General features: G+C 41.8%; 1 protein-coding gene across 2 annotated transcripts in view; it reads right to left on the bottom strand.

Annotated features, from left to right (window-relative positions):
* PIH1D1 (PIH1 domain containing 1) overlaps positions 1-15637 on the bottom strand; it is an 85484-nt gene that overhangs the window by 8851 nt on the left and 60996 nt on the right. For both annotated transcript variants that reach the window (XM_078768488.1, XM_068104770.2), the window contains exons 4-7: positions 14242-14508; positions 10014-10075; positions 1964-2045; positions 1755-1857 (exon numbers count right to left, since the gene is read on the bottom strand). In XM_078768488.1, coding sequence (XP_078624614.1) covers positions 1755-1857; positions 1964-2045; positions 10014-10075; positions 14242-14508 — 514 coding nt within the window. The remainder of the gene's footprint in view (positions 1-1754; positions 1858-1963; positions 2046-10013; positions 10076-14241; positions 14509-15637) is intronic.

Here is a 15637-nt window from a genome sequence, read left to right as displayed (position 1 = left end):
ACGTGTGCCATTGACAAGGCATGGCGATTAAAAGATGACCACAAAAACGTCATTGGTCACATGGTGTGATCCCCGACCCATATATATGCAGAGTGTACATTTTTAAAGGTCATATGTCATGTGGTGTGGCAGCCATATTAGCTTGAAAGCCGATAATTAAAAAAATCCCTTCTCCGAAACCACTTCACCGATAGATGTGAAACTCATCATGTCTGGTAAAAATGGGATACTTGAGAGCAGCTGAAGGATTTGAAATCAAACTTGTTTATTTTTAGGACAGTGAACGAGGGCATATACCCATTATGGGACTATGCGAAGGCATATTGGCGACACAGTTGCATTACTCTAGTTTTTAATAAAACCAAAACTAGAACGAGCAATCAAAGATTGCATACTCTCACCCAGACTTGTTTAGTGTGGTTTTATAGTGTACATACTATAAAATGTACATACTTTATAGACGTGCCCACATTCTAATTGTACATACTTGATAGACATATTCACATTCTAATTGTACATACTTTATAGACGTACTCACATTCTAATTGTACATACTTTATAGACGTACACATTCTAATTGTACATACTTAATAGACATACTCACATTCTAATTGTACATACTTTATTGAGGTAGTCAGTTGAAAAAAAGAGAATATGTACGACTGACTACCACTAGGTGGCGTTTATGGTCTACCTTAACACTATGTGTGGACAGAAAGAGACAAACATACAAACAAACAAATGCACCCAATGCAACACCCTCTCCTTTGGTGAGGGTAAACATTACAACATTAATTTAAAACAATTGAAAAAAAAAATACAGATCACTCAAAATAATTGTCATTCATAGGAAAAGTTTTTTATTTTTATCATGACAGATAAACAGATCTATACACCTTCAAAACACTAATTCCTCTTGCTCGTCTAGTGAACACATCAATGCCATATTTACACGTTGTCTTGTCATGAGATTCGACCTGTGCAACTCCCTGTACAAAAATTAATAAATGGTACCTTTGTGTATTTTGGTAAAAAAATTTAAAAGGCCATTGCTCAAGAGGATATAAAGAAACAAGTACTTCATAAAGTTGCATATGTAACTAGAAAGAGCAATCACAGATTGCAGACCCTTGCCAGGATGTGTTTTTAGTGGTTTTTAAGGCTTTTGTGTTAAAAAAAATATGGCGGCCGAACCACGTGACCGATGAAGTCATCATTATTTTTTTCTCCACCAATTTAGCCCTAGGTTATGCTCAAGAAATTTCATCTTCATCGGATGAAGTTTTGTACTCGTCGAATTATGACGTCATAATGGAGGCACCAATGACATCCATCATTAACAGATGTTATTCCACATGGAGAGTTCTTTAGTGAGCCATGTCTCATTTTTTTATATGCAGCGCTTTCGGAGATATCGAGGTGCAAAGTTTTTCGGTTTTTCCAAGATGGTGGCCGATCCACGTGACCTATGACGTCATAGTTATCATTACGAAATTCTGCAGGTGGAGTTGCACCGAAGGTGAAAATTTCCTGTCAATCGAACCAACGATTGCAGAGAAAATCATATTTATTCTGTGCAGACAAACAGACAAACAAAAGGACAAAAACAAACGGACTCAAATGCAATACCCTCTTCTCTGGCGAGGGTAATAAAGCACAACTTAACCAATAGCGCACCAAAAAAAAAAATTTTTTTTTTTTATTTTACTTTACCTTTCTTTAACTTCAATTAAAACTTCAATTAAAATGTTTACCTTCCTTGAACCTCCTCTATCTTCTGTGGCGCCTTGTCACCGATGCGAATGTTTTGCTGGGAAATCGTACCCATAAATTTGCGATTTTTTAATATGGTCCACTCTGTATAGGTTGGGAGGGTAAGTGGGTGGAGGGGGAGCATTTAAATGAACGGAATTCACTCATCAAGTGTCAGAATGATGTGCAGATGCCTGAGGTGCGTAGGTACCTTTGTCCAGTTTAATTCCATTCTTATTTTCAAGTCCCTCAAGTATAATGGTCATCATGAACGTGCGGACCAGCACACTTGTCTGTAATGAAGGCAAAATTGGTAACAAGATGCAATTTGTATGTTCAACATGAGTGGTACACCAAATTGATAAAATGCAGGTGAGAAAAAGAAGATTAGGGGAGTGCAGAACAAAGGGAAAGAAGTTTGGAAGGAGATATCCAAATGAAGGAAGTGAAGAGAAGGTGTATGTTTGTGAAAGTGGGAGTGGAGGGGAGTAGGGACCAAAAGGAGGGACTGACCCGTGATTTGGTACCGTAGCCTAAAAACTCATAATAGCTCAACTCGCTTCGCTCGTTTCCCTATCATTCAATTTTAGTCTCCGATACCAAATCACAGTCCAGTCCCTCCTTTTGGTCCCTACTCCACTGCGTGGGGCTGGCTTCACCCTTTAGAGGAGATTAAAATAATATTTCTATTTATATAGTATTAAAGTTAAGTTTATTGAATTTATGAAAATCATTCATGGATCCAACAAATATCTGATCATGTTACAATAACTTTTTCCTTAGACCCACCCACTTTTTACGAAGCCCCAACCACCTTTTCCTAAGCCCGCCCACTTTTTCCTAAGCCCCGCCCACTTTTATAAAACCCCACCCACTATTACATCATTTCCAGTTAAGTCTTGCCCAGGCTTGCCCAGAGATTGTCACAGGGAATTTCCAAAGGAAACCACACCCACCATTCTTATGTAAAGGGTGGAAACACAGGCTAAATTGAAACAACTTCCTGCTTCTCTTGAGAATGGACTACTGTGCTGAGGTTGAGTGGGATGACTTTGGACTTCCTTGGAGTCTTACTACCTGGGTGGAACTAAGCCTTCAAATTGATGAACTGGATTCAAACCTCTTATCAATGGAGGTAAGAGTTTCTTTTAACATTCAGTTTGATTTATACATATAATAATCTTGAATTAAATTAATACATTGTTATTTTCTCTCACAGGAAATTGTATCTGAGATACAAAATGAAAATACTGCTTTTACCACAACTTGGGGTGAAATTAATGATTTGTTTGAAGACCTTTTGAACAACCATGACCCACAGAACGAATTCTACCTTGATGATCCAGCCAAAGAGTTATACCTTGGAGACTCACTAAAGTTGGGTGAAACATATTATGAGTTCTGCCTCGATGGTTTCAATACCTACCTTGGACTCACTAAATTTGGGTGAAACATATTATGAGTTCTGCCTAGATGGTTTCAATACCTACCTTGGAGACTCACTAAATTTGGGTGAAACATATTATGAGTTCTGCTTCGATGGTTTCAATACCTACCTTGGAGACTCACTAAATTTGGGTGAAACATATTATGAGTTCTGCTTCGATGGTTTCAATACCTACCTTGGAGACTCACTAAATTTGGGTGAAACATATTATGAGTTCTGCCTAGATGGTTTCAATACCTACCTTGGAGACTCACTAAATTTGGGAAAAACATTATGAGTTCTGCCTAAATGGTTCTAACTGTGGACCTTGGAGACTCACTAAATTTAATAAAATCAGGAAAAGAGTTTTGCCTTGGAGACTTTGAAAACTGGTTTCATTTTGGAGACTCTGCCTGTAGGGCCTATCTTGGAGACTCTTCCTATCTTGGAGACTCTGCTTATGGATTACGCAAAGAACACTCTTTGGATCCTAAACCAATGAACATTGTTCTTTGCTTGATTGTGCTTGATGAAAGGCAAGTTCAGTTGATTGGAAATAAATTCAATTATATATTTTATGTAATTTAATATTTATAGATAAGTAATATATTTATTTTACATATATTTCAGCAATATCAAGAAAGTTAGAGGAAGAAAATGCTGGAAAATTCTGACTCCCAATTTCTACTTCTTCAACGTGAAAGCCTTGAAAGACAGAATTGGAAGAAGAGGAAAAAAAAATGTTGGGTTAGGGTTGAGTTAGGGTTAGGGTTGGGATTTTGAATGTGAAAGTTAGGGTTGGGTTGGGTTGAGGTTGGGTTAGGGTTAGGGCTGGGGTTGGGATTTTGAATGTGAGGTTTAGGGTTGGTTTTGGGGTTAGGGTTGGTTTTGGGGTTGGGGTTGGGTTATGGTTAGGGTTGGGTTAAGGTTGGGATTTTGAATGTGAGGGTAAGGGATGGGTTAGGGTTCTAGATGTGAGGTGAATTTTTGAATGAATGTCATATCTCACAGACTCATTTATCTTGTATTATCATTGAATTGTTGAAAAATGTTGGAAAAAAAACAGTTGGGCTGGGGTTGAGTTTTCCTCACTCTAAACCAAAACCAAAGCATACACCACCTATTTATACACCCCGGACTTAGCCCTCGAGTGTCCATAGCGGTGTACAGTAGAGGATTGTGAAGTGCCAACCCATTGCTTTCAAGGGTATAATTTGCTTTGGTCTTGGTTTAGGGTGAGGAAAAGCAGATGCCCCCTACTATACACTCGGACTTGGTCCTCGAGTGTCCATAGCGGTGTATTGTAGAGGATTGTGAAGCACCAACCCATTGCTTTCAAGGGTATTATCTGCTTACTTGGGTCTTTTGTAATTCCTGTGAATAAAATGATCTCAAGATTTCTTCTCCATTTAAATCATATAATTTGCAAGTCCAAGGAACTGTATCCATTACATCAACGATTTTTAAAAGTTCATTAGTCCATCTCTTTGTATAACCTTTCTCAAAATGGCTTTTCCATCTGTATATTCTTACAATATCACCAACTTTGAACTTGGGTTTTCTCAAATTAATCTCCTTTTCATATTCTAATTTTGTAAATGATTCTGACGGTTTTGATTTTGTTGATGAATGAACGGTATTATTGTAATCTATCTATAATTCCAGTAATCTCTGTACGTCTGTACGTCTGTACGTTTGTTTGTCTGTGACCGCTGTTTCTCGACAACCACGGGTCCGATATACTTTTAACTTGCCAGGTATATTGCTGGGGACCCGAGGATGTGCCTTTTCAAGGTTTCATATTAATCGGACAATTACTTACCGAGCTATGTCCAAAAAACGATTCAACCAATCAGAGAGCAGCGAACGATCGCGTGTGCCGAACGTGGAGGACACACTCTGCCTCGGATGGCACATTTGACAGCGTATTCATTTATTTCACGTTTGCAAACTATGTTGGCGTTAAACTATGTTTTAAAACTAATAAAACCGAATTTGCGATTCATTCGCTTTCCTGCGCGTTTGTGCACGCGATGGCGATTTCTTTACCAAACTCCGGAAGCCGTTCGCTTTGGACCAAACCATTGCATGTAAATAGAGGGGGGGGATTGTCACCGTACTCACAAGCCGTTCGCTTTGGACCAAACCATTTCATGTAAATAGAGGGGGGGGATATAATTTTAGATATAGATATAGTACGGGCAATGCCCTAGTTATCTACAATATCCTGAATTAAATATACCCATTGTTGAGAACCGAGTTGTGTGAATTTTTTATATAATTTCTCTTTCAAAGTACGATTAAAACGCTCAATAACAACTGCCTTTCCTTCATTAAAGGTGCTGTATAATGTAATACCATTATTTTAAAGAAATTTCATAAATATTTTGTTGCAGAACTCTGTTCCCTCATCAGTCCATAACTTCTTTGGTTTCCTTTTGCTTTTACTAAATATTCCACTGAAAGCTAACATAAGAGTATTACCCCTTTTGTTTTTCAAAGGAACAACCCATGCAAATCTACTCCTCAAATCAATAACGGTTAAAGCATATTTATATCCCTTATCATTATTTAGTTCAATTAAATCAGTGGACCAGACGTAATCAACCTCTTTAGAATAAACCTTCCTTCTTTTAAACTTTGTGATTATAGGTTTATGTAATTCATCAGCTAAAACTGTTTGCTCCTCAGTCTTGATTGACCAAGAGCCTAATAGTTTTAAGCTCTTCAGCGCTTAAAACTATTTGTTCCTCAGAGATATTTTGAGCTATTTGCTCCTCAGAGCTTAATAGTTTTTTTTGATAACCAAGACCAAGTCTCAATTTAGCACTTATCAATTTTTTTCAAGATAAACCTATCAACTTTCTCTCTCAACGTTGGATTTCGTATCAAAGATAAATTATACAACATTTCTCTGTCGGATTCGTGTTTTTCATCCAACGTAGTGCTATTCCCATAATCAATATCGTGTTTCATACACACTTCATCAACCCTATTTAGAGGTTTAGACCAAGGTTTACGATCGTCAGCCTCATCTAATCTTTATCTAAGTTTGTTCCTGGGCCTCATCAACAGCACCACTTGGTTGTCTGCGACGTAAGGGTGAAAGGTGCGAGGAGAGCTCGGCGGGTGAAGTACCAACCGAGAATGAAGGTGTGGAGGTTGAAAGAGGTGACAGTAAGGGAGGCATTAAAAGAGAGGCTGAGTAGGGTCAAGGATGATGTGGTTGAGCTTGAAAGTGGTTGGATGTCAATGAAAGCTAGTCTGTTGGGAGCCGTTGGTGAGGTATGTGGATGGACAAAAGGACCACCGAGGCACTAGGAAACATGGTGGTGGGATGATGAAGTTGGAAAGAGGATTGACGAGAAGAGGAAGAAGTTCAAGGAGTGGCAGAAGGCGAAGGGTACGTGAGCAGAAACAGCAGAGCATGAAAGTTATAAGGCAGCCAGGAAGGCTGCAAAGAAAGAGGTAGCAAAGGCACAGGAGGCATGTAGGAAAATGTTCGGAGAACGCTTGGATTCGGAAGAGGGTCAGAAAGCAGTATTCAGGATTGCGAAGCAGATAGCGAAAGAGAGGTGTGATGTGATGGCGGTGAGTTGCTTGAAGGATGAAGTGGGACAAATCGTTGTCGACCCAGATGGAATTAAAGGAAGATGGAAAAGATATATGGAAATGCTGTTGAATACAGAGAATGAATGGGATGGCAACATAGAGAGTAACCCAGTTTTAGGACCGGCAGAGAAGATAACTGAGAAGGAAGTTGAGGAAGCGATAAAAGCAATATAAACCACCTTTAGAGGCCATTTTTCCCCGCAAAGCGGGGGTTGGCCTTTTTCGGGAACCATGGTTGTTGTTGTTTTTTGGTCCCCTTTTTGAAGCAATGTTTTACGGCCGGATGCCCTTCCTGACGCCAACCCTTTTTGCCGCCTTTAACGACAAACAGGGAATTACCAGTGAACTGGTACTCAATTAGCCGACCTCGGAAGGATGACAGGCTGAGTCAACCCCCCTGGCGTTAATTCAGCGATCGACCGGGATTCGAACCCAGGATCCTAGGATCCTAAGCCGGCACCCTAGCCGCTAGCCCAACACCAGGGTTACACCAGGGCCAGGGTTGGCTACAGGGTTACAGGGCAGGGTAGCGATAAAAGCAATGAAGGGTAGAAAAGCGGGAGGGCCGACGGGAGTTGTGGGAGATATGTTGAAGGCAGCAGGAAGTTGGGGTGTGAAGAGAATGACAGAGATCTGTAATCTGGTGGTGAAAGAAGGCCGCATTCCAGTGGATTGGGAACTGAGTACCCTCGTCCCTCTATACAAGGGGAAAGGTGACCATCTGGAGTGTGGCTCGTACCGAGCGATAAAGTTATTGGAGCATGGAATGAAGGTATTGGAAAGGGTGTTGGAGAGGAGGATAAGGAAGAAAGTGAAGATCAACGAAATGCAGTTTGGATTTATGCCAGGAAGAGGAATGACAGACGCGCTTTTCATTGTGAGGCAGTTGCAGGAGAAGTACATGGAGAAGAGGAAGAAGTTGTTTCTTGGGTTTCTTGGTCTGGAGAAAGCATTCGATAGGGTTCCACGCAAAGTATTGACATGGGCATTGAGGAAGTAAGGAGTGGAGGAATGGTTGATCAGAGTAGTGATGGCAATGTACAAAAGAGCGTGCGCAGCTGTAAGGACGAAGGACGGGAACAGTGGTGAGTTTGAGGTGAAGGTGGGAGTGCATCAGGGGTCGGTACTAAGTCCACTACTATTTGTAGCTGTGATGGAGGTGCTGGCTCAGAACGTAAAGGAGGGTTTACCGTGGGAGTTGTTGTATGCAGATGATCTGGTGTTGATTGCGGAAAGTATGGATGGACTGAAGGAAAAGATGAACAAGTGGAAGGAATGTCTGGAGACAAAAGGTCTGAAGGTGAATATCGGAAAGACGAAGGTGATGGCAAGTGATAAAGCATGTGGTGAGGTGGAAAGAACTGGGAAGTGGCCCTGTGCTGTGTGTAGGAAGGGTGTTGGAGTGAACTCCATTCAATGTACAATGTGCGCTGAGTGGGTTCATCAAAAATGTAGTGGTCTGAGAAGGTCATTAACCAGTGTGGCAGCTACATTCAAATGTAAGGTGTGCACAGAGGGAGCTGCAGATGGAGGAAATGTTGAGTTGGATCTTGGAGACGGCGTGAAGCTGGAAGGTGTGAAAACATTTTGCTACCTCGGAGACATGCTGAATGGAGAAGGTGGATCAGACTCGGCAACGGTTGCTAGAGTGAGATGTGCATGGAAGAAGTTTCGGGAACTGAGTGGCGTGCTGATGATGAGGGGAGTGTCGTTGAAGCTGAAGGGAAAGGTGTATGCTGCATGTGTGAGAAGTGTTATGATTTATGGGAGCGAGACATGGGTAATGAACGTAGAGCAGCAACGAAGGTTGGAAAGGGTGGAAATGCGAATGGTTCGATGGATGTGCGGAGTATCGTTGAGAGAGAGGAAGACAAATGATGAATTGCGAAAGATGATGGGAATAGAGCCTGTGATTGATGCTGTGAAGAGGAACAGGTTGAGATGGTTTGGTCATGTGTTGAGGAAGGATGAAAGTGACTGGTTGAGAAGAGTGATGGAAATTAATGTAGAAGGAAGTAGAGGACGGGGAAGACCGAGAAAGACTTGGCTAAAGATGGTGGAAGAAGAAATGCGGGCAAGGGGGTTAACAAGGAGAGATGCAGAAAATAGGGCAAAATGGAGAAGATTGTCATGGGGACCGCAAGGCTAACCCCCGCTCTCGTAGGTAAAATGGCCTTTAAAATGCATATTGTTGTTGTTGTTGTATACGAGTGAATTTGCAATATAATATGATAACCCTCACTGGTCAACGAGCAAAATGCTCAAATACTGTGAACAATAATGTTAAAAGATGAATTAATTACAGAGGCTCGCTTGCAAAACTCATACAGGTATTTCTAAAGTAATAAGCAAATAATGAGTAAAATATATATCCAATATTACTTGCAAGGTGTACAAATAAAGTTTGAAAAGGCTTTACATCAAGACAGTCAGTGAATGACCTTCCTATGTCCCTGAAGTCTCCAAACATAATTAAAGAGTTCTGGCTCTGCATAGTCTGATGTAGACAATCAGGAAAACAGATGTCCCTCATTAAAAAAACACATATGCAAGTCTTATCCTTTTATCTCGGCTCTCTCCTTCCCTCCCCACTCACTCCAAACTCGACCAATCACACTGCATCCCCCGATCCTTGCATCCCTCCCACCTATACTTCACTCGAACAATCTCACTGCTCTATCCCTCCCACCCATACTTCACTCGACCAATCCCACAGCTCTCCCCCCCCCCCCCCCCTCCTCACTTCATTCGACCAATCCCATCTTTGCTCCTCCAACTACTTGCCCCTCCCAATTCCATTTCTTTTGTATTCCAGCCAGTATAAAGGGACTTGCTTTGGCTACAGAATTCAGAACTTCACTTGGCTGTCAGTACTGTGTATGCTGGTGTATTTGGTGTGTCTCTATGATATTTATTTGACATGTATCTCTACTGTACTAAGCGGAAGTTCTCCATTAAACTTCTTGAACGACAATCTTCTTGGAGGGGCCTTCAATCATTTGCATATTCCTCCACAGACGTCAGGTCATGACAAACTGCCTTTATATCATCTTAGCTCACTGTGAGAAGGGAATGTATGAGAGATTGAGCAAATAATTAACAGCGGGCTAAGAGCACGCACAGTATGACATTCCAGACATGAACAAACTCACAATTTTATCACGGTGTGAATATCCAAGCATTATCAAGGACGTGCCTCTGGAAAACCAGTCAGTGAACTGACCTTTACTAGTTTGTGCAGATCTGGATTTATGACCACGTCGTATGCCGTACACAACTGCCCAGCTGAAAATACATCACACCATCCACTCATTATTCCCACGCAAGTGAAGCGACTTAGGTGAAATGACAAATCCAAGCAGTGTCACTCCACATAAAGAGAAAATATTTGGAATGTTTAGAAGAGGTTTGGTGGGTTTGGAGAGGTTGATGAGTTTTGAGCAATTGAAGCAGGCTACGAAAAGCACACAAAATCAATGTTACAATTTTATGATTCATTCGTTATTGTTTGACTTTCAATAAGCTGTTTATTATATTATATTTATTATTTTGACTTGCAGGGGGGGAGGGAAGGGTGGGAGAGGTTTACAGGATACACACGTGGTGAGAGGTGTCGAGTTAACTTTTAATAGCGCATTAAATGTGCGTTTCTCAATCGTGCTGTTCATCTTTGAAGAGTGCTTTACATGCGCGTTTCCCAATCGGCCCGTTACCAGATTTTGGCGCCTCAGTGCCGTTATTTGTTTTGACGAAGGAATGGCTGGGCAAGTCGGCTCACCATTAGTCATCGCAAATCTGCTGTACTGTTAGGCCAGGGAAGAACACAAGGAACTGCAGAAGCTTCCAACAACACAGGAAATGCCATTTCTGATGATCAATATTTTAACACATTTTGTGGGGGAAGACCCCCCAAGAACCTCCTTCCCCTCCACACACCTTCAGCACCATGGCCTGGTGCACTCCCCACCCTCCCCCCATGTTGAAACTCCTGGAGGTGCAAGTGCAAAGGAAATAGTTTGCAGAGAAGAGGAAGAATGCATACCATTTTATGCACCTCATTTACAGATATGCCTTTTTCAGTGGACACCAATGTAAAAAAAGAAAAAGAAATCATGCCATGGATTTTATTTTCTTTTTTTTCTTTTTTTAATTTTTTTTAAACAGAGGTGGAATCAAAATGCAACCATCGCAAATCCCCACAATTTGTCTTTGCCTTCATGGTGGGAGTCAAGCAGTAATTTGTAATTTGTTGAAGGTGCTGGTGATAACTAACCGACTCTTTGCTCAAGACACCGTGGTATCGTTAACATCCACCAACTAATGCCAGCAGAAGGGTCACCCGTCTTAACATCTACCGGAGGATGGTGCACTTTGTGTTGAAACGTCCTGCATGCGAAGGACCAAACCTACAGTTTATAGTCATGTCAGGAATCGAACATAGACGAGACACAGACTCTAAAGATTGTTTGAGTGAAGACACATGAAAGTCCACTTGGAGTTTGCAAAAAAGCATCGAAAGGACTCAGACTGAGAAAAAAAGATTCTGTGGGCTTTCATGTGTCTTTCACTGAGGAGCGGTTTCCGTCTGGCCACTCTGCCATAAAGCCAAGATCGGTGGAGTGTTGCAGTGATGGTTGTCCTTCTGGAAGTTTCTCCCATCTCCACACAGGATCTCTGGAGCCCAGCCAGTGACCATCGGATTCTTGGTCACCTCTGTACCAAGGCCCTTCTCCCCCGATTGCTCAGTTTGGCCGAGCGGCCAGCTCTTGGGAGAATCCTGGTTGTTCCAAACTTCTTCCATTTAAGAATTACTAGGGCATTGCCCGTACTATATCTATATCTAAAATTATATCCCCCCCCTCTATTTACATGAAATGGTTTGGTCCAAAGCGAACGGCTTGTGAGTACAGTGACAATCCCCCCCCTCTATTTACATGAAATGGTTTGGTCCAAAGCGAACGGCTTCCGGAGTTTGGTAAAGAAATCGCCATCGCGTGCACAAACGCGCAGGAAAGCGAATGAATCGCAAATTCGTTTTTATTAGTTTTAAAACGTAGTTTAACGCCAACATAGTTTGCAAACGTGAAATAAATGAATACGCTCTCAAATGTGCCATCCGAGGCAGAGTGTGTCCGCCACGTTCGGCACACGCGATAGTTCGCTGCTCTCTGATTGGTTGAATCGTTTTTTGGACATAGCTCGGTAAGTAATTGTCCGATTAATATGAAACCTTGAAAAGGCACATCCTCGGGTCCCCAGCAATATACCTGGCAAGTTAAAAGTATATCGGACCCGTGGTTGTCGAGAAACAGCGGTCACAGACAAACAGACGTACAGACGTACAAACGTACAAACGTACAGACAGAGATTACTGGAATTATAGATAGATGGAGGCCACTGTGCTCTTGGGAACCTTCAATGTAGCAGAATTTTTTTTGTAGGCTTCCCCAAATTTGAGCCTCGACAAATCCTGTCTCTGAGCTCTGTAGGCAGTTCCTTTGACCTCATGGCTTTGTTTTTGCTCTGATATGCATTGTCAGCTGTGAGACCTTATGCAGACAGGTGTGTGCCTTTCCAAATCACGTCCAATCAATTGAATTTACCACAGGTGGACTCCAATCAAGGTGTAGAAACATCTCAAAGATGATCAAGAGAAATGGGAGGCACCTGAGCTAAATTTCAAGTGTCATAGCAAAGGGTATGAATACTTATGTCAATGTGATATTTCAGTTTTTTCTTTTTAATAAATTTCCAAAACTTTCCAAAATCCTGTTTCCTCTTTGTCATTATGGGGTATTGAGTGTAGATTGATGAGGGCAAAAATGAATATAAACTATTTCAGCATAAGGCTGCAACATAACAAAATGTGAAAAAAGTGAAGGGGTCTGAATACACTGCATACTACACTGCATACCCCCCCCCCCCCCCACACACACACACACACACACACACACACACACACACACACACACACACACACACACACACACACACACACACACGTCAATATGTAACCTTAACATGGCGATATAAAGAACGTAATGTGTGTAGTTGTAGACGACATACGTTATATCTATGGGTAAGTCATATTTTGCCTGTTTTAGATCTGGCATCATTGTGTATGTATGACGTCAATAGAGCATGTCCAAGATGGCAGCTCCCTTAGAAGCATGCACCAGGGAGGAGCAACGTTCTGTCATCCGTTTCTTGGGAAGTGAGGGTGCGAATCCCAGTAAAATCCATCGCAGAATGAAGATGCAATATGGTGACGCTTGTTTATCGCTGCAGCAGGTGTATGACTAGGACAGGAAGTTTAAAAGTGGAGTGTCCAGTGTGGCAGACGCTGCTCGCTTGGGCCGGCCTCACACAGCCGACACACCAGAAATGGTTGCAGGAGCTGAGCGCGTGCTAAGGGAAAACCGTTGCATTACGCTGGATGAAGTGGTCTCCAAATTGAACAGTAGCCATGGTTCAGCATACCATATCATTCACAACGTGCTGGGGTTCCGCAAAGTGTCTGCAAGGTGGGTGCCTAGACAACTCACACCCGAACTGAAAGAACAGCAAGTGGACGCATGTGAAGAACTTCTGCAACGTTACAAAACAGAAAGCGACGCTTTCTTCCAGCGCATGGTGACTGGGGATGAAAGCTGGGTCCACTACTTTCAACCAGAAACGAAGAGGGCAAGCAAAGAGTGGCACCATTCAACCTCACCGAAGCCCATAAAGTTCTGCACACAGCCGTCCACTGGAAAAGTAATGCTGACGCTCTTCTGGGATAGCCGAGGCCCACTTTTAGAGCATTACATGCCCAGAGGGACCACAGTCACCAGTGCATCATACTGCGACCTCCTTAAAAAATCATCTGAAACCAGCAATCAGATCAAAACGTCGTGGACTACTCACTTCCAGTGTTTTTCTGCAGCATGACAATGCTCGGCCCCATACTGCCCGCGTTACAACTGCAACAACCGAGGACCTGCATTTTGACATGTATATGCACATAAGCAGTGCACGTTTTTTGCTTCATGTGCCTAACCTGGGTTATATTTATTGTTTGCAGGAGCGATCGTGACAGCAATCTGTCACCTATACATCACACAAATAAAGAGATGAGCAATTTGTGAAATAAGTGAAGGTTTTTGTACATAATTTCAGTTTTAGTCCGATACGAGTTTTCAAGGCTGAATAGTGTGAAAATATAGAAGGGTTGCCCGTCATTTTGACTGGCTTTTCTGCTAGTTTACAATATTGATTAATGCTTTTTGGGGAGGATACTCAAAGTCGCTGTTGTATGGAAGGAAATGAGACACTGCCAACTTAAATATTTAGCTCTTCTGACAGTTGGTATACCTCGTGTTGAAATGACTCATTAAATAAAATAAACAAACAAATGAAAACAGCAGCAATTTCAATTGCAAAAAATAAACATGCAACCTCTGGCCTCTTACCATGGTCAGTTTCACTGTGTCCTTCTCCCAAACTCATTGGCAGACGAAGTCCCAATTCTGTGCCCGATTCCATAGCTTTAATAAGTTCTTCTTCACTGGTGAGGCCGGGGGGCATTGAAACCACAGAAGACAAGCAGACATTCACAAACACTTTCATTTCTTTGTGATTCGCATCAGTGCTGTTCAATCCCAGACTTGCTTTTTCTTCAGAGAACGACCCAGCCTCCTCAATATTCCTTTCTAGCAACCGCGTTTTGATGCAGAAACCTGTGGTAAGGGAAGTACAGAGTGGCAAGGAAGGGTTTCAGATGTAAAGAACTAGAACGACACTCGGGAGAGAATATACCAACAACAGGCTAACCTGTTTACATTTTGTATTTGCACCGATTGGCCAGATCTGAATCCGGACCTGAACCAAAATCGAATTGGCTTGTTCTTGTCACTTGCTCAACTCATTCAGCAAGATTTGTCACAATCCATCCACAACTATTGGAAATATCGTACTATATATAATTTTTGGCCCCATCTCTCAATGGTGAAGAATCACTTTAAGTATTAAAAATAACAATAATAAATCGAACCCGTCTCTTAAAGAAGCAGTTCAGATTGGCATTTTTAATATGAAATAGTCTCCAAAATTGTGTCAATTGTGCACATTGTGCCAACCTGCCACTTCCTCCATTTTGATATCTTGTTCCATGTGACCTACAGCTTTCTAGTCAGAATTTGCAACTGGAAAAGACCATGTTGTTTAAACTTACCATTTAAATAATAACGGGGGTTAACAAAGTGTTTTGCGGAATATCTACAATATAAAAGGAGCCGTGTCTGTCTGTTTGTCTGTTCTTTTCTTTCTTTTTTTGTCGTGTTATAACTTGAGAACGGATTAACGGATTTAAATAAATCCAACTACGGTGGATTCAGGTAACTCCTGGGAGTGTTTGTGAGCCCAAAAAAACGTTTTTAAAATTTTATTTTAATTAAAAAACGTTTTTTTATGGGTACATGGACACGCGTGTGAAAACTGCAAATGGCAACACGTCAGAGGGCAGGATCTCCCAGCAATCCTTCCCCCCCCCCCCAATAGATTGGCCATCGCAGCAAAGATTGGTATTTCCATCAGCAAAGCGACTGGTCTTATATTCTAGTATTATTAAAAAGAGAAGTGTGTGTGTGTCGTTGGTTGTAATCTCCATTTGCGGGTTTCAGGAGGTTGAACGGAGTCCTCCCAGGACCCAAAGTATCCACCCCCGCTTCGGTAAGGGATTACGGTTCATGGACCAAAATGTTCAACTTTTTCAGAGTTTTGTTCCAAAGACTCTTTTCAGGATAATCGCCGAACCCCAGATTGTCTTCATTTGTAGTTCATTTGTTGGCAATATTCCCGGGAATGTTT

This window comes from Myxine glutinosa, chromosome 14 (genome assembly GCF_964187855.1).
Source record: "Myxine glutinosa chromosome 14, kmMyxGlut1.1, whole genome shotgun sequence".
In the NCBI taxonomy this organism is placed as follows: domain Eukaryota; kingdom Metazoa; phylum Chordata; class Myxini; order Myxiniformes; family Myxinidae; genus Myxine; species Myxine glutinosa.
Note: the sequence above shows the minus strand (reverse complement) of the source record. Positions and strands in the feature narration are given on the sequence as shown.